At 37.6% G+C, this 27754-nt stretch overlaps 4 protein-coding genes across 9 annotated transcripts; 3 read left to right on the top strand and 1 right to left on the bottom strand.

Moving 5' to 3' along the window:
- The first annotated feature begins 129 nt into the window (after positions 1-129).
- LOC103456193 (SPX domain-containing protein 1-like) lies at positions 130-2894 on the top strand. The gene is made up of 3 exons (XM_008395848.4): positions 130-586; positions 1784-1910; positions 2234-2894. The coding sequence occupies exons 1-3, from the start codon at positions 290-292 to the stop codon at positions 2674-2676; spliced, it is 867 nt and encodes a 288-aa protein (XP_008394070.2). The 5' UTR covers positions 130-289; the 3' UTR covers positions 2677-2894.
- A 1076-nt stretch (positions 2895-3970) lies between these two features.
- LOC103456196 (probable carboxylesterase 17) lies at positions 3971-5224 on the top strand. Its single transcript, XM_029093955.2, has one exon. It carries the CDS (start codon positions 4089-4091, stop codon positions 5019-5021), a length of 933 nt encoding a protein of 310 aa, XP_028949788.1. The 5' UTR covers positions 3971-4088; the 3' UTR covers positions 5022-5224.
- LOC103456195 (protein BUNDLE SHEATH DEFECTIVE 2, chloroplastic-like) lies at positions 5136-6814 on the bottom strand. Its single transcript, XM_008395852.4, has 5 exons — positions 6424-6814; positions 6097-6185; positions 5742-5805; positions 5566-5662; positions 5136-5425 (listed from the first exon to the last, which is right to left on the bottom strand). Exons 1-5 carry the CDS (start codon positions 6479-6481, stop codon positions 5338-5340), a joined length of 396 nt encoding a protein of 131 aa, XP_008394074.2. The 5' UTR covers positions 6482-6814; the 3' UTR covers positions 5136-5337.
- A 929-nt stretch (positions 6815-7743) lies between these two features.
- On the top strand, positions 7744-13176 carry LOC103456194 (DEAD-box ATP-dependent RNA helicase 15). 6 transcript variants are annotated; one of them, XM_008395849.4, is made up of 13 exons: positions 7744-7825; positions 7920-7964; positions 8070-8185; positions 8414-8514; positions 8917-9089; positions 9187-9418; positions 9519-9637; positions 10317-10373; positions 10494-10678; positions 11270-11414; positions 11955-12038; positions 12124-12187; positions 12787-13176. In XM_008395849.4, the coding sequence occupies exons 3-13, from the start codon at positions 8076-8078 to the stop codon at positions 12795-12797; spliced, it is 1281 nt and encodes a 426-aa protein (XP_008394071.1). In that variant the 5' UTR covers positions 7744-7825; positions 7920-7964; positions 8070-8075; the 3' UTR covers positions 12798-13176. The 6 variants fall into 6 exon arrangements, with proteins under 6 accessions (XP_008394071.1, XP_070670975.1, XP_070670976.1 ...); XM_070814874.1 differs by having other exon boundaries at positions 7795-7825; positions 8073-8185; XM_070814875.1 differs by having other exon boundaries at positions 7795-7825; positions 8782-9089.
- The last annotated feature ends 14578 nt before the right edge of the window (positions 13177-27754 follow it).

The raw sequence follows: 27754 nt of genomic DNA, 5'->3' as shown, positions 1-27754 counted from the left end.
TGTTCCAAATTTTTTTTTAATACAAAAAAGGATAAAAAAATACCGACCAAAAAAAGAAATGAAAGGATAAGATAAAATACAAAGTCCTTAGCTTTCATAGTCAACAGAGGGAATATTCCCCATAACCCACTTGACGAATATTCTAATTCCACTTCTATATATAATCACCTCTCCGTCCTTCTCTCTCCCCCTCTCTCTCTCATCAGACCTCGCACGTCGCCGTTGTTTGCAGAACATCTCGCCGGAAAATTCCCAGAACACTTCGGGCGTCGCGGTGTAGCGCGGGAGCATGAAGTTCTCGAAGAGCCTCGGCATCCTGATCGAGGAGGCCTTGCCGGAATGGCGGGACAAGTTTCTGTCGTACAAGGACTTGAAGAAGCAGCTGAAGCTGATCTACCCCAAAGACGGAGACAAGCCTCCCAATAAACGGCCTAGATTGTCTGACGACGACGACGATCGTGCTGACGGCGAGGGCGGTGAGGTTTCCAAGGAGGTAACGGATTTCGTGAGGTTGTTGGAGAACGAATTGGAAAAGTTTAATGCTTTTTTTGAGGAGAAGGAGGAAGATTACGTTATTCGATGGAAGGTATAATTTCTTGATTTTATTTTGAAATTATTATCTAAGAATACAATTCGGATTTTGGGAATTACGAGAATTAGTTGATAAATTGAGAGATTGAATTGCTGCTTGCGAATTCGGAAATTTTACGTTTTTGTATGATAATTTTGGTTTAGCATATAGAAAGATGGTGTCTTTGATGTATAATATTGAATTTGGATGAAATTGATTGGTTTTTGCATTGTTTTAGGCCATTGTTTTGCTGTAAATTTTGGTTTCAGTAGCAATCTTGTAGATTTAGGTATGTAATTTAATTTGACTAGCCAATTTTGATGTATGTAATTTGGTTGAATTGGTCCCGAAATTGGTTTTCTGTTTGTTTCAGAGCTCCATTTGACTTAAAATGTCGGGTTTTGCAGCAATTGGTACAACCACTTAAGGCATATAAGAACTTATCGACATTATATCAGTGTTGTTAAAGAAATAGTATGATTTGTTTGATATATATCTGTCTTGTATTCCGCAATCCACTGCCCAGAGCACTCATGATGTGTCTATCTACGGAACATGACAAAAATCTTTACCTATATTCGCAACGTTAATTGCCGATGAACTTCTGTGGTCTTTTTTTTTCTTCACATAATTTGATGCAGGACTTTCCTGGCTGCTAATTTGCTAATCCCTTTGTCTCCAATTTGTATATATCATCATCAAATGCACATTTGCAGTTTGTTCTTCAACCCTTTATCACCTGAAGCAGTATGTCTGTATTATAAGTTTGATTAGCTAATTCAATTTGGAAAACTTAGATCACTTTTTTATTAGCTAATTGAATTTGGAAAACTTATCACTTTTCTTTGTTGTGACCGTCAATTTAGTTTTATTGTGTCACACAATTCTTCTATCAGTAATCGCCTTACACAATATGATTAAGGGAGAGCATGACATGCTTCATGCTTTCGATAGTCTTTGGCCAAAAGCACTACTATAATCATTGGTATTGATGCTTTGTTTGGCATGTTATGATGCACAAGTATTACTCTTTTCTTCGCCAAGACTTAACGACTTCTATTAATGAACTTGCAAATACACTTGGCCCCCTGAGTTTTCTATGTATTTCTTTGGACCTGCCAATTAGCAGAAAGTGTGTCCTAAGATACAGAGGCATGCGACTTTGATTATTTTTTAATTTGCGTACTTTCTGGTTCTGATTTTGGAATACAGGAGCTGCAAGACAGGGTAGCGGACGCAAAGGATTCAAATGAAGAGTTGATGAATGTAGGGAGAGAGATAGTTGATTTTCATGGAGAGATGGTTTTGTTAGAAAATTACAGCGCCCTTAACTATACAGGTATACATCTTTATCTTATGTTTGTGTGCAAAACTTGTAAAAGAGATGCCTGGTCTTGAAAAGATTGACATTCTGGTTGTGCACGATCGTGCATGAGACTACCAACTATTGAATCTCTTATTGTTGTAATTGAAAAATAGTAATTACAAAATATAACATGTTTATAAAGGTGTAAAGCCCAATAAAACTCTAACATGGGCGAGTTCAGTTGAATGAATGGTTAATATTGTTAAAGGAACTTATCAATCTTATTTTATTTTTCCTAATTGTTAGAATCTTGAACCGTGCTTTTTGGTGTGTTTTGCTTCCTATTTCCTCGACAGGACTATTGAAGATACTAAAGAAACATGACAAGCGAACTGGTGCTCTAATTCGCCTTCCTTTTGTCCAAAGGGTCATGCAACAACCATTCTTCACTACTGATGTACTAAACAAGCTTGTAAAGGAGTGCGAGGTGATGCTCGATCATGTTTTCTCCAAGAATGACCCATCAGCCCCATCTGAAGCAACCAAAGTGGAAGAACGGTGCGAGTCTACGGCTGTGACTGAAAATAGAGATAGGATATTTAAAGCGCCCACAGAACTTGCAGAAATAAAACAGATGGAGAGCGTCTATGTGAAGCAAACTGTGTCAGCATTGCGTGTCTTGAAAGAGGTACGGAGTGGAAGCTCAACTGTGAGTGCCTTCTCATTGCCCCCTTTGCAAATGAATGTGATGGAAGAGGATTTGAAGAATATGCCTGTTTTAGAACAAGTAGCCAAATAAAGGTTTTGAAAAATTAGGGATTGAATTTCCTTTTGGTATTGAATTTAGACCAATCATAGATACCAATTGTATTCTCATAACGGTGGGATCGAGCCTTTGAAATCCCATCCCTTTTTACCCTGACCACTGTTTGCATGTCAAACTGACGTTAACTCGTGTGAAGATGATTGTCTCCCTATCTGTTAGAATTATCAATTGTTGCCCCCTTTTTCGGTAAATTTTAATTTTTTGTACAAAGTTCCAGAATTTTAGTTTTCATTGCCCTTCCGCTGATTGGCATTCTGACGGTATTCCAATTCGATAATGCATTGCTATATTGTAAAGTCACTGTTATAAAAATCACCCCCTAGACATTAGGCTGTTAGCCTCCGTCTCGATTAATGCTTAGGCATTTGAAAATTAAGAAAGGGTGTCTAGATCTACCAAGGTGCTTGCCTAGACCGCCTAGGCACTTGCCTAGCCCGTCTAGATCCGGCTAGACACCTGCTTAGGTTTCGACTTACTTAGACAGAAAATATATAACTTTCATTTTGTATTTTATTTTTTTAATATTGTAAGAGACTTGTTGAATACTTTTGGTATGTAGACGGGACGGGACAGGATGAGACGGAACAGAGAGGAAGCAAAGATGCCCTCAGATGGAAACGAGGAAGAAGAATGAGACGGAGATGTTATAATTTTGTGTTCCACAGATGTGGAACGAGTCGGTCCGAGGGGATGAGGCGGAATGAAAATTAACCCAAAATTTGTCCCGTGGAACAGCGTGTTCCACCCGTTTTAGGCGCACCAAACGTGGGACGGAACGCCTCGTCCCACTCCATTCCGTCCCATCCCATGTACCAAACGGTATCTTAACACATATTATATACTTGTTCTCCATGTTTTTATTATGTTCTAATAGCTCATAATATATGTCATTCCATTTTGTAGTTTACGATAAAATCATATATATTTTAAGTATAAATAAATACATATTTACACAAAATATAATATATTTAATTAAATTTGTCTAGACCTCATCTAACCGCCTAGGCGCTAGGCCTCAACTCACCGCCCGACTAGTGCCTAGGGACTAGCGTCTTTTAGAATCTTGTATAAAGTTACATGATATTGCATTATTGGTTGGAAATACCGTCAAGGTAGGAGATATCGTCAAAGTCCGGTCTTGATGTTAGGTAAATCTTTTTGCCCTACACATACATAACGCACCTCTTTGACTTCTAAACTTTTCAGTTCCTCCTACATTTAACCTACCCTTTTTCTAATACCAACTTCTTGTATTATTGGCCAACACACTTTACATGAAGAACCTAACATCATATCTTTACTAGCACCAACCCTCTATAAACTCTCGCGAACTGGGAGACCTTCAGTTGAAGAAACTGGAAGAGCTTCTTTTCGTTTGAAGAATTATGTCCATTGTTGAAGAAGCACCGGACTTTCTTCAAGTTTTTTCCGATGGATCTGTAAAACGCTTTTCACCCGGGGTGGCTTCTGCCTCACCAGAATCAACCGACGGATTCAAGTCCAAGGATGTGATTATTGACTCATCGAAACCCATTACGGGAAGGATTTTCCTTCCTAGTAATCCAACATCTTCGAAGAAGCTTCCGGTTGTGGTTAATTTTCACGGTGGTGGCTTCTGCATTGGCTCAACCACATGGCTTGGCTACCATCATTTCTTAGGAGGCTTAGCTGTTGCATCCCAATCCATTGTTGTTTCCGTTGACTATCGTTTAGCTCCAGAGAACCGGCTCCCCATAGCTTATGAAGACTGCTATTACACGTTCGATTGGCTTAGTCGCCAAGCAAGCTCTGAACCATGGCTGGACAAAGCTGATCTCTCTCGGGTTTTTCTCACCGGGGACAGCGCTGGAGGGAACATAACACACAACGTTGCTGTCAAAGCCATTTGCAATCGAATCAGTTGTGTCAAAATAAGGGGATTGTTGTTGGTACATCCTTATTTTGGGAGTGAAAAGAGAACCGAGAAAGAGATGGCTGAAGAGGGAGCAAAGGATGTGGCGAGCAATGACATGTTTTGGCGACTAAGCATACCTAAAGGCTCCAACCGAGACTATTTCGGATGTAACTTTGAAAAGACCGAACTGTCTGCAACCGAATGGAGCGATGAGTTCCCTGCTGTGGTTGTTTATGTGGCTGGCTTGGATTTTTTGAAAGAGAGAGGAGTGATGTATGCAGAGTTTCTGCAGAAAAAAGGAGTTAAAGAAGTGAAGCTGGTGGAGGCGGAGAAGGAGTCTCATGTGTTTCATGTCTTTGATCCCGTTTCAGTGGGGGCCGGTTTGCTTCAGAGAAATATGGGTGAATTCATCAGGAGCTATTAGCCATTTCAGATACCCAATCACCAGGGCATCCTAATATGAACCATTTGTAAAATAACGGAGACATGAACTCCTACTTCTATCTGCATTTTAGTAAACATAGTCATATGTAATACGTATGCAGAAAAAATGCTACTCAAAGCTGTTCATTAAGTTGAAATTCGTAATCAAATTCGACCCGAAACAGCAAATTAACCGCCGTATAATATGAATCCCATAAATTTCCATCCATATACAATGTCACAGACTATATCACTATGCATAGCCAATGTACACAAGTCCAAAGCTAGGAAGGTTGTGCAGCTAATGGTTTTTTCCATCATTCGGCCGTACTATCGGAAGTACTCATGAAACCTCCGAGAAACCCAGCTCCGTTGCAATTTCCGCACAACATCTCTTTTCTTCCACTACAAGGAAACAAGAACAACGAGAATGAATAGCAAAACAGTTAGTTTCAGTGAGTCCCTACACCCTACACTCTCCAGGGAAAACTATAGCACATCATTTTACCCGAAAATCGTAGTTGAATGATAAAAAAAGGCGTTACCCGCAGAGCCAGCACGAGTCACCGGCTTTAAACCGTCCACCGAAGAGATCAACAGAGTTCACTCCACTACCTTTGCACTGTGAGCACAGAACTGCACCTGACCAATTCACAATACAAGAATATAATTTCCCCAAAACGAAAATTAGTATATATACATGCTTTTAGAGTTGGCTTACCATTTGCATCACAATCAGGGCAAATCATGCTGTTAGGTTTTACGCTTTCATTGCTTTTCTCAGCCTATTGGGATGAAAAAACAACACCAAAATTTCAGCATGCAACATATATCTAATCAAAATTATTTTTTAAGCGCCTAATGCATGACTTTCATTTCCAATCTGACATAATACGTGTTCAACTGTTATTAGGGATGTGGGGCATGTGTAGCGTCTGAGCGTAATACGTGAATAACATGCTCTAACACCAAAGTATGATGTGACCATCTGACCCATAGACAATAAACTTGAACACTAGATACTTTGTAAATTAAAAAATAATTCAAGGTTAGATCGGGGAAAAAAAGTAAAGAACCTTAGCTTTGAGCTGGTTAAATCTAGCGGCAGGAGAAATTTGCAGCAGCTTATCCATTCGAACCAGCTTTTGAGTAGCGCTATGGTTGCCTATCCATCATTGTGTATACATTGATTCAAGTCAGTGATCAAATAACAACCAAGTTCATGAGAAAGTACATAAACAAGCGGAAATTTTAGAATGAACCGGCTCATAGCATGTAACAGGTGAAGTAACGACTCAATATACTGCCAAAAATCCAACGGCTAAGGATCCAACTGCGCATACTATGCTCCGGTCCAAACTATAAAAAAAGCCGATAACAAGACGAAAGAAGCGGAGAGAGACCTGGTTCTGGGGTGATTTTCAAGGAACTTGAAGGTGCCAAGTACAAAGCATAAGCCATTGGAGAATGAGGAGGGAGCTAGCAAGTTATGATGAAAACTAGTTTGAATGGAGATTGAGTAGGTAGAAAACAAAGAAGAGAGAAGTAGCAGGCTTATCTGCTCGTTTCCACGCAAATGACAGGGCACCGAAGCTGCTGCCTTTAGCCAATTTTCTGTCCCTCAAAATTACCATTTTGCCCTTATACTTAAAATATGCACTTTTCTTTGTTAAAACACCGATTTCTGCATCATTCGCGCTTAGGCATTCATGATGATGAGCACCATCCAAATGAAATCGAATATTGATTACTACGTGTCTTGAGCTCAGAGGTTCGACAGGAGACGAAATTTATGCTTCTAGAGACATTTTGGTCATTTCAGAGAAGCTATTTTACAAAGAAAATTAGGGAAGGGTTGTAAGATCCCATATCGTCCGGAGAAGGGGAAGAGATGTGCCTTATTTGTACATACCAACCTTCCTATAGTAAGACGTGTTTTAGGTGGAAGTCCAAGAACAAACCCGTGAAGGCGTGGCCTAAAATGAATAATATCTTACTATGCATATAAGGTTGTGACAAGGGTTGTAATGCTCGAGAGACTGGATGTCATAAATAGATGCATTTTTGGAGGTTAGTTACAAGTCAAGCTCAATGGGGGTGAGAAAGTGGGTGGTACATGGTTAGGAGGATCAACTTCTTGCACAATGACATGGTTAGCCTTTATCCAAACTCCAAACTCCAAACTTTGGAGTTGTTTACTTGTTCGGATCGAAACAATCATAAATTACTAATAAGAAAAATAATAAGTATGAGAACAATTTATTTCGAATGAATCTATATCTTAAAATTTTCAATTATGTATTACGAATTGTAACACGAGCCTTGCATACTTTTTATTTTGCTATGTGCATTAAGATAGAAATCAAAATAATTTTAAGAAAGTAATATCTGTTTCATGTCAATGTTGTAGAGATTTATTTATTTTTTTTTGGTTTTTTGACAAATACTTTTTTCTCCTATGAATAGGACCAAAAATCAACTACAGGCAGGCAGCCAACCATTTTTTTCTTTTTTGGATCAAATGATAGATTTTGTTAAAGTAGATGTTAGCCACCGATGAGGTTTGAATTCACGCCGTCATGCAATGATTTAAAATATTTCTACTACTGTAGTAAATAGCCACTTGTTACCATGAAAATAATAAAATAAAAAAATGTTTTAAAAAAGAAAAAATCCTGAAAAATCTTGTTGCAATTGCGGTCAACCCCAAGGGCAATTCTGGGACGTGGCTACTTCTATATATATGCGGCTGCCAATTCCTGTAACCCTATCTCTCACTCTCTCTTACTCTCCTCTTTCGTCGAGGTCTCGTCCCTCTCTCTCTCTCTCTCTCTCTCTCTCTCTCTCTAACAACAAAAAATTTCAAATTCGCGTTTTCATCTAACTTTTTCAATTGCAGAATCCCCAAAACTCAATACCTTCACTCTTAATTCTTCCAACTCAGGTATAATTTTCTATCTCCAAAACCCTAATTTCTCCGATTCAAAGCTCAAAACCCTAATTGCGTCTCGAGCTTCGAAAAACCCTAATTGGAGTGTCCATTTCTCAGCAGAACATGGGCGAAACAAGGGACGACGTCTACGACGAGGAGCTTGTTGATTACGAAGAAGAGGAGGAGAAGGCCCCTGACTCTGCAGCTAAAGTCAACGGCGAAGCCCCCAAAAAGTGAGTTTTTGTTCTACATATTTGCTTACTTATTTTTTTTTTTCAGTTCGTTGTTTGGTCGCTCGGGGAATTAAAAATTCAACCTTTTCGTTATTCTAATTGCTTATTATCTGTTGCTTGCATATGATTGTTGTAATTCAAAATCCGATCGTAATGCAGAAGTATTCTGATTGCAATTGAATATTATTTAGGTCTAATTTGGTTATGTTTGTCATTGCTTTTTTGCAGGGGATATGTTGGAATTCACAGTTCAGGGTTCAGAGATTTCCTTTTGAAGCCTGAGCTTCTTCGGTCTATTGTCGACTCTGGATTTGAGCATCCTTCTGAAGGTAAACTCTTGAACTTAGACCTTTCGATTGCTATTTTGTAGCTGAAGTCAAACCATGTTGTCTTGATTTTTTTTCCTGTTTCATCGGTGAAGTTTATGATTATGTTTTTGGTCATATAAGCATATTTGAATCCCCATTATGTTATTTTTATCAATCTATTTCTTTGTCGGTTAAATATTTAACTTCTCGGGCCTCCTCTCATTTGTTTTCTTTTATGTGCTTAGAACATGTGCTTAGTTCTAATTCAGTTTAGTTTATGTTTTTCAGGTAATTTGTCCTACTATCATAATCTTGAATTCAGAGAACTATTAGAGTTTCGGTAAAGACTTTCATAAAAAGATTGGAGACGTAATGTTTTACTTACCAATGGTTCCTTCGATGCGGTTTTCTTTGGTTCATCAGTGCAACATGAATGTATCCCTCAAGCTATCCTCGGAATGGATGTTATTTGTCAAGCTAAATCTGGGATGGGAAAAACTGCTGTTTTTGTTCTATCATCTTTACAGCAGATCGACCCTGTCGCAGGCCAAGTCTCTGCCCTTGTCCTTTGCCATACTAGAGAATTAGCATACCAGGTACATTTGGGATCTGATTTAATAGTAATGTGCTACTGAATTTTTTCCATCTGTTCATGTTAATACAATACTAATTTGCCTTCGAACTCTTGTGTAGATTTGTCATGAATTTGAGAGGTTCAGTACATACTTGCCTGATCTCAAGGTTGCTGTCTTCTATGGTGGTGTTAATATCAAACTTCACAAAGATTTACTGAAAAATGAATGCCCGCACATTGTTGTTGGAACTCCTGGAAGAATACTAGCACTGGCAAGAGATAAAGACCTCTCCTTGAAGAATGTGAGGCATTTTATCCTTGATGAATGTGACAAGATGCTTGAATCACTCGGTATGGATTTTACCTATTTTGAATTACGGTTGTGCTCTGATTTTTATGTATGTCTCAGTTAGTGTCCCCACATCTTAATATTTGCTTCTTCTCAATGCAGACATGAGGAGAGATGTGCAGGAGATCTTCAAGATGACGCCTCACGATAAGCAAGTGATGATGTTTTCCGCAACACTCAGCAAAGACATCCGCCCAGTTTGCAAGAAATTTATGCAAGATGTAATGTCCCATGGCCGAATCTACTTCAATTTTGAAGTCTCTTTTTTCATAATCCCACATTCTCCGAGAGGTTTTGTAATTAAGTCGAATCTGGTGGTTACATAATGTGCTTACCGTTGGCATCATGTTAATTTGGAGACCACCATAGTCAGCCGTTTATTTGGAATTTGTGGCTTGACAAGGGTGTTCATTCGGAGTAAAAAGCGAGAGTAATACACAAAGGAGGCCATCTACTAGGAGTTCTCTCAGTTGTGGGATAAGTGCCTTGCAATCTGCATTAGTATTTCCTTAGGTTTATCTTCCTCGTTGGGTTTGGCTTTTTTGTTTTTAGTAAGTCATCTTGTGGGTTTAAATTTGTAGTCCAGTGTATTGGCATTATTTTCCAGTCAAGGGTGAGAGCGGTGGGTGGGTGGGTCGGCGGTGTTGGGGAGCGGGGGTACTCATGTTGGTGTCCCCACTGGGATCAGCCTTGGTCAGCAGTCAAATTTCTTAATAGATTGTATTGAGCGTCAATGGTGGTGGCTTAAAGTGATTTAGAAAAAGTTAACTTCAAGGAGACAAAACAGAGGGAGCAGAATCTTGATTCAGGAGATGTGCATCCGTCATTCATTTCGTTCTGGATTCTATTAGCTTGAGGAAGGCCCCTAATATGATTTACTGTGACATTTGTTCCTTTCAGCCTATGGAAATATATGTTGATGATGAAGCCAAGTTGACCTTGCATGGTCTAGTGCAGGTATTTAGTTTGCAAGTGGTCTTTTAGTTTATTACACTTATTTATTCATATAATTATTACCTTTCACTGTTCGTTCATAAAAATAAACAAGAATCTTACCTCAATAACCTAAAATTTCAGCACTACATCAAGTTAACTGAGGCAGAGAAGAACCGCAAGTTGAATGACCTCCTTGATGCATTGGACTTCAATCAAGTTGTTATATTCGTCAAAAGCGTTAGCAGAGCTGCTGAGCTGAACAAACTACTTTCAGAGTGTAACTTTCCCTCTATATGCATCCATTCTGGAATGAGCCAAGAAGAAAGGTTTGTTTCTAATTCCTATATATTATTATTCCATATTGTATTCCTCGTCAAGTTTTTAATTCTTGTTACTCTGACACCTTTTTGTCACAAATTTTGTTTTTATTGGATTTGGGATATTTCATTACCCCAACTTCTACTTTAGTTGATCTTAGTAGTTTATGTCATTTTCCATCTTTAAATCATAGTTTTCTTAACCGTTTTATAAAATTTGATCCAAACTATTAGCTAACCAGCTTTGTGTAGGTGTTTATTATACTGTGTGTTTATTTATAAAGTTAATGTTTAGGTGTCAAATTTTTTTTCTTCTCTCGGTATAGTTGTCTAGTGTTATATAAATGTTTTTTTTTTCTCTAGTTGCATGCCTGGTGATTCTTGTGCTTTAGAGTTTTTTCATACTTTTAAATTGATGTTATAGGCGATGAGTACTCTCTCTGGTTATCTTCTGCTGTTTGTGTCCCACTGCCCCTACTTCTCTCCCCTGATTGCCCTTATGTCGTTTAAAATGTCTTGTTGAACTGTCGTCATTTTTTGGCCTAGTTATTTCAATTTGGGAGGTTGACCATTTAATTTTAAATTGTCTCTCTTTTGTAGGTTGAAGCGGTACAAAGGATTCAAGGAGGGTCAGAACAGGATTCTCGTGGCAACTGATTTAGTCGGTAGAGGAATTGACATTGAGCGTGTTAACATTGTTATCAACTACGACATGCCAGATTCTGCTGACACTTATTTACACAGGGTAAGTTGATATTATGGTTTGGAATAAGTCTTGTCTAGCTGAATTTTAGCTTATGTATTGTCTTTTGATTAGCGTCTGTTTTTCTTTTCTTTTTGGGTATTGTGGTGCATAATTATATGCCTTTGGTACCTTTCCATAAAGGGAAGACTAAGAAAGAATTCTAGTTTTTCTTTTGGGGTTACTTGTAGCTGGAAGAGAAGCCTGATATTGAAAATGTATTTTGATGATCATAATGCATGATCATTTATGCAGTGTGGTTTACTGTTCAAATAAATATAGATGAAGATGCAATTCTATTACATCTTTTGCCTCTTATGCGAATGGCTGGCTACTAATTTATATTCATATGTAGTAGATCTGCTACGTTAAAGAGTATTATAGTTTTTGGGTATAGAATAAGATCATTTACATTGTGCCTGGTACAAAGATGGATGGTTGTAGGTAGTAGTATTCTGACGATTAACATGACGATGAACAGCTAACACATTCACGAATATATCTTGGATCTAACTTCTTGCTTTCACATCAAAATTCTGATAGGTTGGCAGAGCTGGTAGGTTTGGCACCAAAGGTCTTGCAATTACGTTTGTTTCATCCGCAGCAGACTCTGATGTTCTAAATGATGTACGAAATTAGTTTTCCACGTGTGTTCTCTTATGTTTATTGTAATTTTTCCGTTGTTTTAAACTTATTGGGTATGCAAATGCAGGTTCAGGAGAGGTTTGAGGTTGATATAAAGGAGCTTCCTGAACAGATCGATACTGCCACATACAGTATGTTTTCTTTGCTGGATATTTTTTTGTGGTGTTTTGCTTTATAGTCAACTTTTTATTTTTGGTCTAAAGGTCGGAAAATAACTGATTGGAATTAGGAAACAGAACCTGTATCACGTTTAACAATCTTCTCAGATTTGTTTTTATTTTAACCGTACAACACCGATAATTGCCTTTCTTCAGTAAAAATTACTTTTAACAATTAACATCCCCGGTTTTTTATTCTTGAACAGAAAAATGAGATAATAAAAAACAAAAGACCAGTCTTTTGGGGTTTCCCTAACTAACCAACCTCGCCACTTTAATGTTTTATGAATTTTTTTTTCTGTTTTATTTAGGAAAAGAATTAGGGTTTATTTTTGTAATGAAAACAGTTAGCAACTTAACCACATGGCAGTAGATGGTTGATATTTTCCTTCTCTTTCCATTAATGTCCTGCTATTTCTTCCTCGTTTAGCATACCAGATTGGATATGTCAATCGTTACTGCAAGTCAGACCATAATTCTAATTTACTACTCGCATCTAGCCCTTCCTGTGCTTCTTACAGGTGAATAACTGAATTTACGCGTTCCTAATGTACTATCTTCTTTGTATGCAGTGCCATCTTAATTGAAGTTTACATCTCAGTACGAAGGCGTCATTTGCACTGGTGGTGGAGGGTGTTGCAAACCGTTCTGTTTTTTTATCAGACTGATTTTGAACGATTTGTTTTATGCGGTAGAAGCTCGACGCAGATGTATAAGTGTTTTTAAATGTGGGTGTGTAGACATTTGCGGTCCTCCACAACCTGTTACCCGGCAGGGCTTGTTTTGAGATGTTAGCAGAGTTGGAAATTTCAGAATTCATTTGCAGTATTATGTATTAAGTACCAGCTATCTAGCAGTGTGGGTTAAAACAGAAAGGATGAGACACTAAGGAGGAGGGAGAACAAAGAAAATGTTATTCGCTTTAATATTATTTCGTGCCAGTATCGAGATTTTACCATGAAGATTTTGTTCCACGTTATTTCTGTTTTTATTTTTATATCGGTATCTGATGATGCAAGATTTCTGAATTCCGAATGCATTTCTATTTGGGAAATGATGTCGAAAAAACTTTTTGTAACGGTTCTGTTCGAGAAAGGATGAAAAGCATTTTTTACGTTCTTGTTTAATCATGTTTGTTGTTTTGTTTAATTTATTTAATTCAACGGTTAAAAATAAGAATGATCGTGTGATGAGAAGCTTAAAATGACCGAAGTGTCCCCGTTACTATTTTGGTAAATTACAAAGTCCAACACGCTAGTGAACTGGTTCTAGTGACTCTTTGTCATAATCACGTTCTCACCCATTTGCAATATTTGGGACATCTCCAATGTACCCGAAAGTTTTTTCAGACTCAAATCGGAAACTTAAAACCTATAAATGGTGGCTATTAAGTCGAACCAGAACTTATGTTTGGGGAATTGATTGACAAGCTACTCTCTTCTTCAATGCACTAGCACTAAAGATGCATTGACGAATACGATGTAACTCACAAGACGTGAGGGGTTTTTTGGTAGTACAGTTTCATACTGTTATAGTGTGTTTAAGTCACTTATGCTAAATACACAATATCTGTTTATCAATAGATTATAACTGTTATCCGCTTGTATTTAATACGTGAATTAATAAGAATACATAAAGGTGTAACCGTTGCAACCAAAAATGTTTTTCACAAATCATAATGTTCCCCTAATTGAGATCTTAATTTTGAGTCTGTATAGAGTATTTTCTCATAAATTAGAAACCATCGAACCGAGTCAAACGCCATGAGCTATGGCAATAAACACTTTCCTCATGCAATTCTTTGCTCCAATACTGTTCCTATTTATTGAAGTCGGGCAAAGTTGATGTAAACCACGCCTAAAACTTTTGACAATGCCATTTCTTCAGTGGATGTTATATTCAAAATGGTATCCATATACAAGAATTTCTACCTCCTTTTTCATCTTGCAATCCTATTATCCGTAAATTAGTTTTTACTAGCTAGTACTACGACTATATTTGGGAATATGTATTTATATACTTACATACATTCATAGAATAGAGAAATTTTTATTGGTATATGGCACACATGATACGTGGTATAAGATTTCAGGTGTCTGATGTCTCATTTCTAGTGTATATTAATAGAAAACAAATACACATGTTATAATTTGAGTAAAATAATAACGCCATATAACCGTATTTGGAGTACTCCGAAAATTTGCTCACACATATATTATTATTCTCTAAGTTAGTATAACTACTACATATATTATACTACATGCAGGAACTACTGCGCACCAGTTTGATGCTTTATATTGCTTTAACGAGTTTTGTGTTTGGCGCTGTGGATGAAACCCGAAGTAATATTTTTAACGTGCTTGACTATGGCGCCTTTGCAGATGGCCAGCACGATGATTCCGAAGTAATAAATATCTTCATGGCTTCAACTTTGTGTCTGCAGTTTTTTTTCTGTAATTAGTTAATTACGTTTTAATTCTTAAATCCTCAAAGTTGCCTTCTAAGATTGTTATATATATATATATATCTTGTGCAATGAAAGGCCTTTTTAAAAGCATGGAAGGAGTTGTGTGAAGCTGAAGGAAGTTATTATGGTCTGCCAATGCTTGAAATACCTTGCGGAAAGACATTTAAACTGAAACCCGTGCATTTCCAGGGCCCCTGCAAGTCGAGATCAGTTCAAATTAAGGTACTAATTAATTTATTGGAGCATTTTGAAAATGTCAAAGTAGTATTCAGATAGCAGAAAACGTTTTTGGTAGTTAGTTATGGTTGAAATAAATAAAAAATGCTTTTTTGGGAGCTTCTAACCAGTATACGTTGTTTCATATGAGTATACGTTGTTTCATATGTATTCCATATGGACTCAAATTCGAATCCTTCTTCTTGTAGTGTAGAATATCACTGGTATTAAAAAAAGTAACTGAAAAGTTGGATTATATTTTTGTAAAATAATCAATAATGCAAAGTCATGAGAGTTTTCAACTAAGGCTCTAATACCGCATATAAGAATAATCTGTTCTTTAAAATTCGAAGAAGATAAGTCATAGCTTGACTTCAAATGTAAGTTTCTCCTCTCTTGCACAACAATATGCTCGACTTACAATAGGTCTAAATCCATTAATGAGCTACCTATTTTGTGAGAGCGTTGACCACTATTTATATTGAAATAATCCTAGTGATTTTCTATTAAAATTGTGTAGGAAACTGACACATAATTCTAATTGAACTATGAGTGCTAAGTATCAAGATTCATTTAAAGCATTATGACCGGTTCTAACTCCCACTATCATGCTCACATTCTAACAACTTTTGGATCGATTATTTACAGTTTTATTCAGTATTCAAATTGATGAATTGAAACTTAATTTTGCTGGATGCAGTTTTTTGGAACTATCATTGCTCCTGCGTATATAAGTGGATGGACTGGTTGTGTTGGAAATAGCTGGCTACTATTTTCAAACGTGGACAACCTCATGATCAATGGATCGGGAAAGATCGACGGCCAGGGTGAAAATTGGTGGCATAAACCAAAGGAACACCAAAAACACAAAGTACACATTTCTCATTCTATATGCATATTAACCTTATCCAAATTACATCATGACACAGGTAACCAAACTTTAATTTATGTCCAGGAAATAATCAGATACCAATCTCTCGATTTTCAGGGTGAAGGAAACTGCTATAGTCCTGCAGTAAGACCACTCTTCTTAATATTGTCGAAACATATTAAGAAAATGATTTTTGAACACTCATTTTCATACTCTGCACTTTTGTTATATTTAACATTTGAATTGAATAAATTAAAAGAGAATCAAGAAACAGGGTTAAAAAAAAAAAAAGATATGTATAGAGGGATAAAAAAAACCACTTCTCACTTTTAATTCATAATAGAAATTTAGGTAAGAAGTGGCTAATTAGTTATAAGAGAAATCCTAAAAGAAATTTTAGCCCCTTCTTTTTAACTAAAAACAATCCTAATAAAAGAAGGGTCTAATTAGTTGCGTGTGATTGTTTTGCAGGCTTTACGCCTCAGCAACTGCTCTAATCTTCATCTTAGGGGACTTACTCATGTTAATAGCCCAAGAAGCCATATTTATATCAGTAACAGTGAAAATGTAACTCTTACTAATCTCAATATAACTGCACCTGAATCAAGCCCTAACACAGATGGAATTCATCTCTCAAGCTCAAAAAATGTGAGCATCCATGAAAGCACCATTGCAACTGGTAATCCCAATATCTGTTACTTAATTACGTGGTTCTGTTCGTATTAATAAAAATAATGATTTTACTTTTTATTGATTTTAGGGGATGACTGCATTGCTATCAAGCGAAATTGTTCCAAGATCAATATTAAAGGGATTATGTGTGGCCCAGGGCATGGTATAAGGTTTGTCAATGACCTAATTTCTCTTTTGTTGATATAGAACCTACATAAAAGAGACTTACATGAAACAGATACAATGTGTGCCTCTCACAAAAAAAAAAAAAAAAAGGGGGGCCTTGGAGCAAGTGTTTTCACACGAGTTTCTTTAGATTACCAAATTCAAATTCGATTTTGCTCTCTCTATCCACAAGACAAGAGATGGAGCAAAAAAATATATTATAAAATGAATTAGAACTCTGTATGATCTTGTAGCGTGGGAAGCCTTGGAGCACAAGGAGCGTATGAAACAGTTGAAGAAGTGTTCGTGGGAAATTGTACCTTCACAGAGTCCATGTATGGAGCAAGGATCAAGACCTGGCAGGTAGCGTTTAGGGACAACAACAATATTTTCAATTATATTTTGGGCCAAACTTTATAATTAACAAGTAGCGTTCGTTAGCTACAATAAATCTGGACCACACATTTAGACAGGAACTATCACTTACTTGATCAATAACCTTAATTTAAGCATCTCATAAACATTGTTGTTTATCAGGGAGGTTCAGGGTACGCCAGGAACATCCATTTCCAACACATCCATCTTAGGGAAGCTAAAAATCCGATCATCATTGACCAATTTTACTGCAATGGTCGACACGATTGCAAAAATTCGGTAAAGATATACATGATAACATATATTGACTGTTATAAAAAAAAGTATTAGTTAATTACACATGAAAAGTTTCTAATTATTTTGTGCAATTAATTAATTAATTAATTAATGTTGCAGACGGAGGCAGTGTCAGTGAGCAATGTTACATATTTTGGTGTGAGGGGAACTAGTGCTAGGAAGGATGCAATCACATTGAAGTGTGCAAGTACAAATTGCACCAACATTTCAATGAACAAGATTAACATTTCATCATGGGACTATGGAAGTGAGGTTTCTGCTTATTGTCTGAATGCAAAAGGAACATCAAGCTGCACCACACCTACTGTGCCTTGCCTGAACGGTGTTTGCGAGGGTGGAGGTGACTGTGGAAGTGAAGATTTTGTCTTTTATTAAAAATTCTAATGAAGGTGATAGTTATAGATCAATTAGAAGTGATGAATTACAGAACACCACCAATTCTGGTGTGTAGATTTTTGAAAGATAATTTTAGGAACGAGTGGTAAAGAATAATGGAATTAGAGAACACATTTCATATTGGTTGCAAGTGTCCCTTGGTCTTCTATGTACCTGAATTTGATTTCTCTCTTTGTCCCCTTGCTCCATTATTTTCCTTTCCAAATCCATTTTTTATTGATGAACGTTTATTCTAAAAAACTGAAATTGTTATTGACAGAATAATTCATGTGCATGCTATATGGATGAGATGTATATATATTGTTCTTCGGATAGCAAATTTAACTTTGGAAATAAAAACAACAAATTGCATCACCAAAAAACAAAAAAAAAAAACTTAGGAAATAACAAAAGATTTGAGAGATGAAAACCCAATAATTATGTAATATATGAGGTGGTAAAAGAATTTCAGTTTTAAGAAATCCAACTCCCACCAACGATACATTCTGAACTCCAATAATGACACCGTAACAAAACATCATTTCCAGACAAAAGGATTTCGCCGAGTCGTTAAAGGTTGTATGACAGGATTTTGTCGTTAAAGGTTTTGCTCGACAAGATTTCGTCGAGCAAGGTCGTAGCTAGAATGTTTGCCCGACTATGATTGATCATGAAATCAGTTTAGTTAATCTTATAAGTGCACTACGATTGTGATGTTGTGTCTAAATTTCACTATATAAAGTCATTATTAATCTGATCAATTATGATATAAAACATTCTACGTATTATATTGAGGTATATATGGACACGTTATAACACATAATTTTAGTTCTTATGGATTAGACGAATGTTTTAAATTTTTTAGAAATACTGCATGAATCACGAATTATTTTTTTTAACAAACGATATTATCTATACTAAGTAGGAGGGGGTGGGCTTAGCCTCACAATGAGCTAGCAATAATATGGTTCAAATTCACCTTTGTCGAAAATCGAATCTAAGACCTCTTACTTACAAGTGAAGAGGAATACTATTACATGAATATTTTAAATTTTGTAATTGTACAATTTCCATTTTTGGTACATAGCTTTAGTCGCTATGGATTCGATGAATGTTTTATAAAAATTCAAAATTTTAAAAATATGAAGAAAAAAAGAAGAGGAAAAAAAAATTGTGGCAGTGCACTTTGAAAGAAATAATATTAGGTAGTGACTGTATGCATGGACTTTATTTTATGAATAATGTTAGGGAGATCAAATTTTTTAAATTCAATTTGCAAACCAAATGATGTGGTTGTTGATAATTAGATTATTAATTAAACGTTGATTAACGTGTTTATTTCTTATTAGTGACACATCATCTAGTTTGTAAATTTGGTTTAAAATTTGTTCTCTCTAGCATTACCCTAATTTTATCCCAAAATATAAAAAAAACCCTGCTAACCGTCGACTTTATTTTACATACATAAAACAATTGCATACCCAAATGTACTGATTAATAGTCATTAATCGTTAATCCTAGTATAGTGATTGCATGCATGCACGGCCAACTCCCACACCATGTATAAGAAGAGGGAGGAGCGTAGGGTGATTATCGCTAAATTAAGTTAAGAAATTGAGTTTTAATTCATCTCGCATATACTTACGTACTGATAATGGTGAGGAACACTGCAATTTCTGGACTCGATTCTTGCTTGCTTAGTACTAACGTTACTTCTTTCTCTACTAAAATTAGCTTCTCTTTTTATTTATTTAAATTCTGTGTGCAGGACCTACATTTAGTCAGCTTTCCGTTTTTATTCATTGCTACATCTAGTTTTGGCATTGGATATGGGCAAAATGGTACTTATAATGTGTTTGATTTTGGTGCATCTGGAGATGGCGTCGCAGATGATTCACAAGTAATTTGATAAATCTTTTCCTCACTTTAATTATATGATTTTTTCCTCACTTGAAGACATGGCAAAGAGCATGTGGAACTCCAGGATCTTCACAAGCCCTAAGCATCCCACAAGGGAAAACCTACTTACTCAACCCTCTCAGATTTTTGGGTCCTTGCAAGTCCAACAATGTTCAAATTCAGGTATATCTGCATATATATGGTTTTCGTTGAATTCTTTACGTTAATCCTTGTACTTGATTAATCAACTAAGGTTTAGGGTTATGCATGCATTTCCTCTTTTAATTATAATGTGTTAATGATTAATTTAACTTCTCTTTGAATTTAATCAGGTTGACGGGAATATTGTGGGTCCTTCCGATCCTAATGTATGGACAACGGCGTGCGAATCTGGATGCTGGTTATGCTTCGAAGACGTGAAGGGTCTGATCATCAAGGGAAGCGGACATGTAAATGGGAAGGGTGCAATTTGGTGGAACCAAGTATGTAAATTAACTCACAATTATAATTAAAATACCGTTTTTCATGTTTTATTTATGAAATTTAAAAACTCATCAGGCTTTTTTTGTTAATATGTATGTTCAGCAGGATAAGTTTCATTGCAAAGCACCATCGGTAATATACCTTTTCACTATATTATTTGATTATAAAGGAAAAAAGATTACCTTATTTGAGCTAGGAAATTTTGGTTTTCGTATTTGATATATATACTTTGGGATTTTGAAATCTCATTTCGAGATTTTTGTGGTTAGGCTCTACACTTTCACAAATGTGACAACCTTCAACTTAGTGGATTTACTTCTCAAGACAGCCCAAGAAATCATATCATGATCCATCAATGCACTGGTGTACATATATCAAGTGTTCATCTAAATGCACCTGCAAATAGCCCCAACACTGATGGCATTGACATCAGTTTGTCAAGTCAAATAGATATACATGACTCTTCCGTTGGAACCAGTAATTCACGTTACTGTATATATATTTGAAGCTTAAGTATTCTTTGTATTCATAACTATGAGTTCACTAGTATTTCAACTTTAAGTTTTGCTAAGTTTGTGTAATTGTAACATTGCTTAACATTATTGACGTGATGTTGCCTATTAAGTTAAATTTTAACTTAGTGATCAATGATTTTATACTTGAAGACACGTCAACATGGCATATTGCGTTGTGGACACCCATGATATTTTTCGTCATTGTTTAGTTGCTTATGTTATTTACTTGCATATATTCTTTGTAACATATGATTAATTGTTTACAATACATAGGTGATGACTGCATTGCAATTAAGGGTGGCTCTTCTTTTGTAAACATAACAAATGTGGCATGTGGACCAGGTCACGGTATTAGGTATGTGAAAAAGTTGTCTTTTACATTTTCGTCACAAAATGAAACTTTACGAACAATAAAGGTCCCTAAACCCTAATCCTATGCCTTAGTTCGTTTCAAACAAACTAATCAATCTATTTTTCTAATTGACTTTTTAACTGTATGCGTGTGTGTTCTGTTTCTATGGTGTGGGAAGCTTAGGACAAGGTGAAGCTGATGATAGAGTTGAACAAGTGCATGTTCAACATTGTACCTTCACCAATACTCAAAATGGTGCAAGAATCAAGACTTGGAAGGTAAATATAATTTACGTTTTAAGGTGGATAAAATTTGCGCATGTGTTGATGATACCCTCTAATGTAAATTGGTCTCTTACAAGTTACAATAGTACTCTCTCTCTACCATATATCATTTCTTCTGGATGAAACAGTTTGTGATATAACATGTTTTTCAAATAATTAATTTAGATATTTAATATATAACACTATTCTTGTTTTGTTTGAAGGGAGGATATGGGTATGCTAAGTCGATTTTCTTTAGTCAAATCACACTTGTTCTAGCTCAAAATCCTATTATTATTGACCAGCATTACATCGATACAACTAAAAGCAAAGATTCCGTAATTTGAAGTTTTCTTTTTACTCCTACTATACTTTAATGTAGTTTATTTGTAAAGTTAACTATATTTTATAACAGTCATGTTTAGAGTGATTTATGGGTCATGAAGTTTTAATTTTATCATAAAACTAATGATGTGTTATTGAAACTGTATCAATTTGTACTTTCAATTGGAATAATTGTATTAATTCATAAAACTAATGATATGGTGAGCTTAAGACCCTTATACGGACTAATGTGCAAGTCATATTTGTACAATAATGACAAAATAACTTACCAATGTGTTGATGCACAAAATCAGTGAGGACTTTGGTACAACAGAAAGTGTCAGGTTTTGTGACCTTCGCTTGGTTGCTTCGGTCACTAGTGAGGATAAGTATGTAAATGAATAGAGACAGAGAAGCAAACACAAGATATACGTGGTTCACCCAGATTGGCTACGTCCACAGAGTAGAGGAGTTCTCATTAATTGTGAAGGGTTTACACAAATACATAGGTTCAAGCTCTCCTTTTGTGAGTTCTAGTGAATAGTTTAGTACAAAATGACATTAGAGATTATTGCGGGAGAATGATCCCTATTTATAGAAGAGAGTTTCTAGTTTTGTTCTGACATTGACACGTGTCGTGTTGTGATTGGCTTCTGATGTTGACACGTGTCACGCTGTGATTGGCCTCTTGGTTGAAGGGAAGTTTTTTTGGGTTCTTGACGGTATAACGTTGACTGGTGCTCAGTAGTTTCGGGATTGGTTAAGTATGGTACAAACAGTGCTCCCCTAAGTTCCCGAGTGAGGGAAGCTCCTCGGTTGGGGACTTGCAAGATCCAAGCCGCTGAGTAATCACGAAACTTCTAAGTACCGAGGTGTGGTATCGTCTTCACTTGCCTTATCTTTCTCATAGGTAGATGTGACATCTTCTCTGGAAGTACACTTCCTCCATTCAGGGGTGGTGTCTTCAACCGGTGGAGATGCACAAGGTAATGTATCATTTTCACTTGAAGCTTACTTGTAGTTATAGGCTTGGTCAAACGCGATACAAACCATGTAGTAGGAGTCCCCCAAGTCGCCGAGCTAGGAGATCTGCCGAAAGAGGTGACAGACAAGGTAAGCAATCAGAGCTCCAAGCAATCAGTCCTAGATCAGATATGTGATTTCGAGTTTCGGCTGATTGTTCTCATTCTCCCTATCTTGTAGGCATCATGAAGGATAAAGGGAAGAAAAATGAGAAGAGATGATATGAGATACTTTTGCTTTTGAAGAAGTAACTTTCCACATGTTTATTCTTGAACTGGATTTGATTAAGGGTGGTGGACACTTGATCTTGAATTGGGCTTGTGATATCTTTAAGGACTGTTGGTGGCTTGATCTTTAAGGATTTGATTCAAGAGTGGTGAATCGGCACGTGCAGTTCACGACGCCTTAGTGAGTCGACTCAAGAATTTGAGGGTCAAAACAAGTCCATCAAATCTAGAGTATGATCAACCCTGATGATATGGGATACTCTTGCTGTTGACAGAATAGTGAATGTGGTATGGAAAGGTGTCGTGCTGTAGTGATCTGTTTCAGCTCATCGTTGACCCTTCTGCTTCAATTTTTTGCATGGCAGAAGTGGTGTGCAACCTTTGCATTTAAATGGTCATTTAGAACATTCCTTCATAGTGACTCATCCACGCTTGGCAGCTTCAGTGTAAAGAGCCAATATCTGATCAACTGTCATGAGGTATTTGCCGGAGGAATTCATGACCTTGACAGCAGTTGAGGATGAGTACTCGAGAGCAATGCTAAGTAAACAACCACGCAAAGGTCCCAGGCTGTCAGTTCCAGATTGGAGGTTTGATTTCAGGTTTCGACTGACTGCTCTCTTTCTCCTTGTCCTGCAGGTGTGGACAAGGACAAAGACAAGGACAGGGAGAAAGCATGATATGGGATACTCTTGCTTTCGACCCTGATGATATGAGATACTCTTGTTCTTAATGTGGCTTATTTGCTGAGGTATTATTGGGGGGAAATAAAGCTGAGTATTTCGAGAGGTTATGTTGAGGGTGCCTTCTCGAATGCGAGAAAGGGTTAAGCATTTTTGCAGGTTTGCCTGTCCGTGGAGGAGGGAGGTCAACATATATAGGGATTTCCCAATAGCAAGTAGTAATGCTATTCCTTTACCCTTCTTGGTCACAGCAATGTAGTGGGAGCTGCCAGCTTCACGTGTACAGGTGAAGCTTTTGGTGTTAAAGCTTTATAGGTGAAGCTTTGAGGTTGAAGCTTTATAGGTGAAGCTTTTGTTGGCACCATAAATTGATTTTGCTTCACACTATCTTGATGAAGATAGTGCGAAGCTTTTGAGATTGATATTTGTCCTCCATTGATGAATCTTTTGTTGGCACCATAAATTGATTGTGCTTCGCACTATCTTGATGAAGATAGTGCGAAGTTTTTGAGATTGGTAGTTGAATCCCATTGATGAAGCTGCTGTGTTCCCCCTTCCTTTTTTTTTTTTGAAGGGGGAACTGAAACATTTGAAATTTGAAACTCCCTAGTGTTAGAAGTTTGAAGATTTTCCATGTGGGGCTTTCTTATGGTTTGAATTTGAATTTTGAATGTCAATAGCCATGTTGAACTATATATAAGAAGGATAAGTTTCCATTCTTTACCTTACCTTCATTTGCTCATTTTGTAGTGATTTTTGAAGACAGAGTGCTCTTTACTTGAGAGAGATTCTGGCATTGCTTTGCTGCACCATCTTCAGGTTGGTAGTCTTCTCCACTAGATCGGATGTTTTCATTCTTGTTGAATTGTTTGAGTGTTCATGTATTTTGTTAAGAACATAATGAACTGGTTGAGCTTTTCTTCACGCCCTATGAGCTTCCTTATGTTTTGATCCTTCATGTAGTGATAGAGTTTGTTTCTGTTTGTTGTAGATGTCGGAGTATGGAAGTCTTAGTGATGAGGGCTCCCTTAGCTCTAGCTCTAGGTTTGAGCCTGCAATGTCAGGGTCTTCATGGCCTTTGTTAGAGTCTTGTACGAAAGAAATGTTGGATGATCCTCACAATTGTCAAACCTTAGCCAATATTGGTTCTTCCTCCATGCTAGTGGGTGATGGGGTTGTTTGTGACGCCATACCCATATTTCGCTCTGAATTCACAGTGGACCATTTAGAAAATAACTTGTTAGATAGCGAAAAGCAGCTTGAGGCCCTAAGGTGATCATGTAGTATCCCCCGTAGTGTAGGAATACGTTTGGTGCGTTGTGAAGAATTGCCTTCTGAGCCGCCCAAAGGTCATGTTATGTTCTATACCCATACATTAGTGACCTTAGGGGTAAATTTACCTTTGCATCCGTGGTTGCAACAGATGCTGTCTTTTATTGGTTATGCACCTGGGCAACTCAACCCTGGTTTCTGGGATACCTTGATCGGGTTTTATATTATTTGAATGGAGTGTGGATTAGGTGAGCCTTCCTTCCATCAGTGGCGCTACTGTTATAAGATGCGCTCGGTGAAAGCATGTACTGGTTATGCCGAATGTGCATGTCGGAGTGAGAGAGAGCGTGTTGTCTTTGATAAGAGAAATGCGTACTGCACATGGAAGAAACGTTGGTGCTTTCTTTATAATGATTAGGAGCATGCTAAGGGTGTCACGCCTAAGCGACGTGTTCCTACTCACTTCCAGACTGTAGGTTGTAATGTATCCATTTTCTCATTATTTGTTATTGTTGTGATTTTCTCTGGCTTCTAAGATTTTTCTTCATGCAGTGACACGAGGCACCATCAAACTCTCCGGACAGGAGCTAGCTGATGTAGAGAAAGTGTTGAGGGTGCCCAAAGAAGATAGACACTTGGGTAAGCTACGACCCTTGTTTCGAAAGTACGGTTTCCAGCCCTTAGTTTCCGAGTGCCAGAGACGAGCGAGTAAGTTGTATCCTTCACTTGATCTTTGTTCTTCCCTCTTTTTTTTTTCTTTTTTTTATATAGATATATAATGTGGTATTCCTTACTTTGATTTTCCTTGTTCAGTGGAGAAGGTGGGCAAGAAAGTGGAGACTAGCACCAAGAAAAGGAGAGTGCCCATGTTAGTTCCTTTAGAAGACATCCTGTTTCACAAGGAAGCTCGCAAGCACCGAGTGAGACCAATCATTAAAACTAAGTCTCGAGAAGAAGTCCTCAAGGTTGCTGCCTCGAAGAAAGCTGAAGCTGAGGCCATTGGATGTGCTGCTGCCATAGTTGCCGGGGAAGATAGGCGATTGCTGCCTCATCTTCCTACTATCAATCCTATCTTTCCTCTAGTTAGGGAGCACATTGGGCAGAAAGGTGATCCTAGTTCTAGCAGCGAGGGTAAAGATAAGGAAGAGGTTGACAGTGTCCCTTGGAAGGATTTGAAGGTTGTCATGCGGCCAAAGGACTTTGGGTATATCAACAATTGCCTGGCAGGGCGTCGATTCACTTTCGATGAGCTCGGAGAGCCCTTAGCTAAAGATGAATCAGATTGCGACCGGATGTTGAAGCTGTCTTCATATGTGAGTGTTACTTTGTCATTTCCTTGTTTTCTCCTCTTTATTAGCATTATTTTGGTAGTGATGATCGTCTTATCATGCAGGTCATGGCTGAGTATCATGACAGACTGCGAGAGGCTGAGCGGTGCCAGGTGAAATTGAAAGAGAATAAGCAGCTTGTGAATGATGCCAGGAAAACGAGCAAAGCTTTGGCTGAGGCCATCCAAGTCAAGGATCAACATTTTGAGAGTTTGAAGAGGCGGAATGGTGAGAGCTTGAGACTCAAGGTACAGTTGGAGGCGACTAAGAAACAGTTGGAGACAACTATGCTCGAGGTTTCCAAGGTTAAAGGGGAGTTAGATAGTGCATTGGTTGAGGTTTCTGAGCTGAAGAGTAGTATCCCGACTGAGAAGGAAGCTGCTGTGAAGGAGTTCTTGGGTTCCCAGGCCTTTCTCCATGTCCTTAGACCTCGCTGTACCCGGGAAGTTCACTTTGAAAAAAAAGAAGTGGATGGCTGTCCTTGATCGTTATGATGATGGAAGCGTTCTTCGAAAATACCGTGAAGAAATAGATGAACATCATCGAAAAGGTGAAACCTTCGACCTTGTAATTTATTCTAGCAGTGCAGATGAGTCTGGCGATGAGGCTAGTGCTGATGAGCAGAGTTATCAGGGTGATGATGAGTTTGGAGATGCAGAAAATGGCGGTAGGACTCAGAGTGATATGATCAGAGGTTCAACCTTAGATGAGGATGACCAGAAGTGCTTTCACTTTCTGCATGTACTCTACCTACACTAGTTTGTTGTTTGTATGGCATGTGCCATGTTATAAGCCTGAGAGTTTTTTTTGTTTTGCATGTTTATGAGTGTTTGCATTATCAAGCAAGTGTTTGTATTATCAAGCTTCAAGTGTTTGCATTATCAAGCTTCAAGTGTTTGCCCTATCATTGATGAATGTTTGGCTATGTTTGCATAGATCATTTGTATAGTTTTGTTGACACATGCTTAGATTTTATTTTTTATTGGAAACATTTGCGTTGAAGCTTCAACACTTGAGTGTTTCATTGCTCAGAATGTAAAAGAGTTTAGGGCCGAGTTGGCTAAATCACCTCTTTATTGAATTCATACCAAATGGTCTTTGTTACATAGGATGCCGAACGGCCGTAGCTTAACACTTGTACAATGTGAGTCTATTTGTTAGTACTTCAAGTGGTCAGCATTTCATGGATGGCCAGGGGTCTTGCCGTCGGAGCTTCTGAGCTTGTAGGAGCCAGGGCGGCGAATGCCGACGACCTCGAACGGTCCGTCCCAGTTAGGATTGAGTGTTCCTTCACTCGGGACTCTATCACAGAGTAATATTTTCTTCAGTACCCAGTCTCCCATTTTGAAAGAGTGAGGTTTGACCCTTGAGTCGTAGTAGATGGAGATGCGCTGCTTATAGGCGACATTCCTCAGGTGAGCCTGATTTCTGTGTTCCTCGACTAGATCCAGGTTGAGGGTGAGTTGTTTGTCATTCTCACTCTGCAGGTAGTTCTGGATTCGGTATGTTGCTTACTCAAGATCAACCGGGACAACTGCTTCTGCACCAAAAGCAAGTGAGAATGGAGTTTCTCCTGTGGAAGTCCGATATGAAATGCGATATGACCAAAGAACTTAGGGTACGAATTCTGGCCAACAACCTTTAGCTTTGTCCAAGCTAGTTTTCAGAGTGCGCTTGATTATTTTGTTAATGGCCTCGACTTGTCCATAAGATTGGGGATGGGCTGGAGAGGC

Source organism: Malus domestica, chromosome 15, assembly GCF_042453785.1.
Source record: "Malus domestica chromosome 15, GDT2T_hap1".
NCBI lineage: Eukaryota > Viridiplantae > Streptophyta > Magnoliopsida > Rosales > Rosaceae > Malus > Malus domestica.
This window is presented reverse-complemented; position numbering and strand designations above follow the sequence as displayed.

What these genes read in the sequence shown, in the direction of transcription:
- LOC103456195 (XM_008395852.4), bottom strand. Translation starts at nt 6,481, where the DNA reads ATGGCTTATGCTTTGTACTTGGCACCTTCAAGTTCCTTGAAAATCACC. An exon ending in GAAAATCACCCCAGAACCAG is followed by an intron (nt 6,186 to 6,423) that starts GTCTCTCTCCGC and finishes AATGATGGATAG; the next exon opens with GCAACCATAGCGCTACTCAA. An exon ending in GACTCGTGCTGGCTCTGCGG is followed by an intron (nt 5,426 to 5,565) that starts GTAACGCCTTTT and finishes GTTTCCTTGTAG; the next exon opens with TGGAAGAAAAGAGATGTTGT.
- LOC103456194 (XM_008395849.4), top strand. Translation starts at nt 8,076, where the DNA reads ATGGGCGAAACAAGGGACGACGTCTACGACGAGGAGCTTGTTGATTAC. An exon ending in AACGGCGAAGCCCCCAAAAA is followed by an intron (nt 8,186 to 8,413) that starts GTGAGTTTTTGT and finishes GCTTTTTTGCAG; the next exon opens with GGGATATGTTGGAATTCACA. An exon ending in ATTTGAGCATCCTTCTGAAG is followed by an intron (nt 8,515 to 8,916) that starts GTAAACTCTTGA and finishes TTGGTTCATCAG; the next exon opens with TGCAACATGAATGTATCCCT.
- LOC103456193 (XM_008395848.4), top strand. Translation starts at nt 290, where the DNA reads ATGAAGTTCTCGAAGAGCCTCGGCATCCTGATCGAGGAGGCCTTGCCG. An exon ending in ATTACGTTATTCGATGGAAG is followed by an intron (nt 587 to 1,783) that starts GTATAATTTCTT and finishes TTTGGAATACAG; the next exon opens with GAGCTGCAAGACAGGGTAGC. An exon ending in CAGCGCCCTTAACTATACAG is followed by an intron (nt 1,911 to 2,233) that starts GTATACATCTTT and finishes TTTCCTCGACAG; the next exon opens with GACTATTGAAGATACTAAAG.
- LOC103456196 (XM_029093955.2), top strand. Translation starts at nt 4,089, where the DNA reads ATGTCCATTGTTGAAGAAGCACCGGACTTTCTTCAAGTTTTTTCCGAT.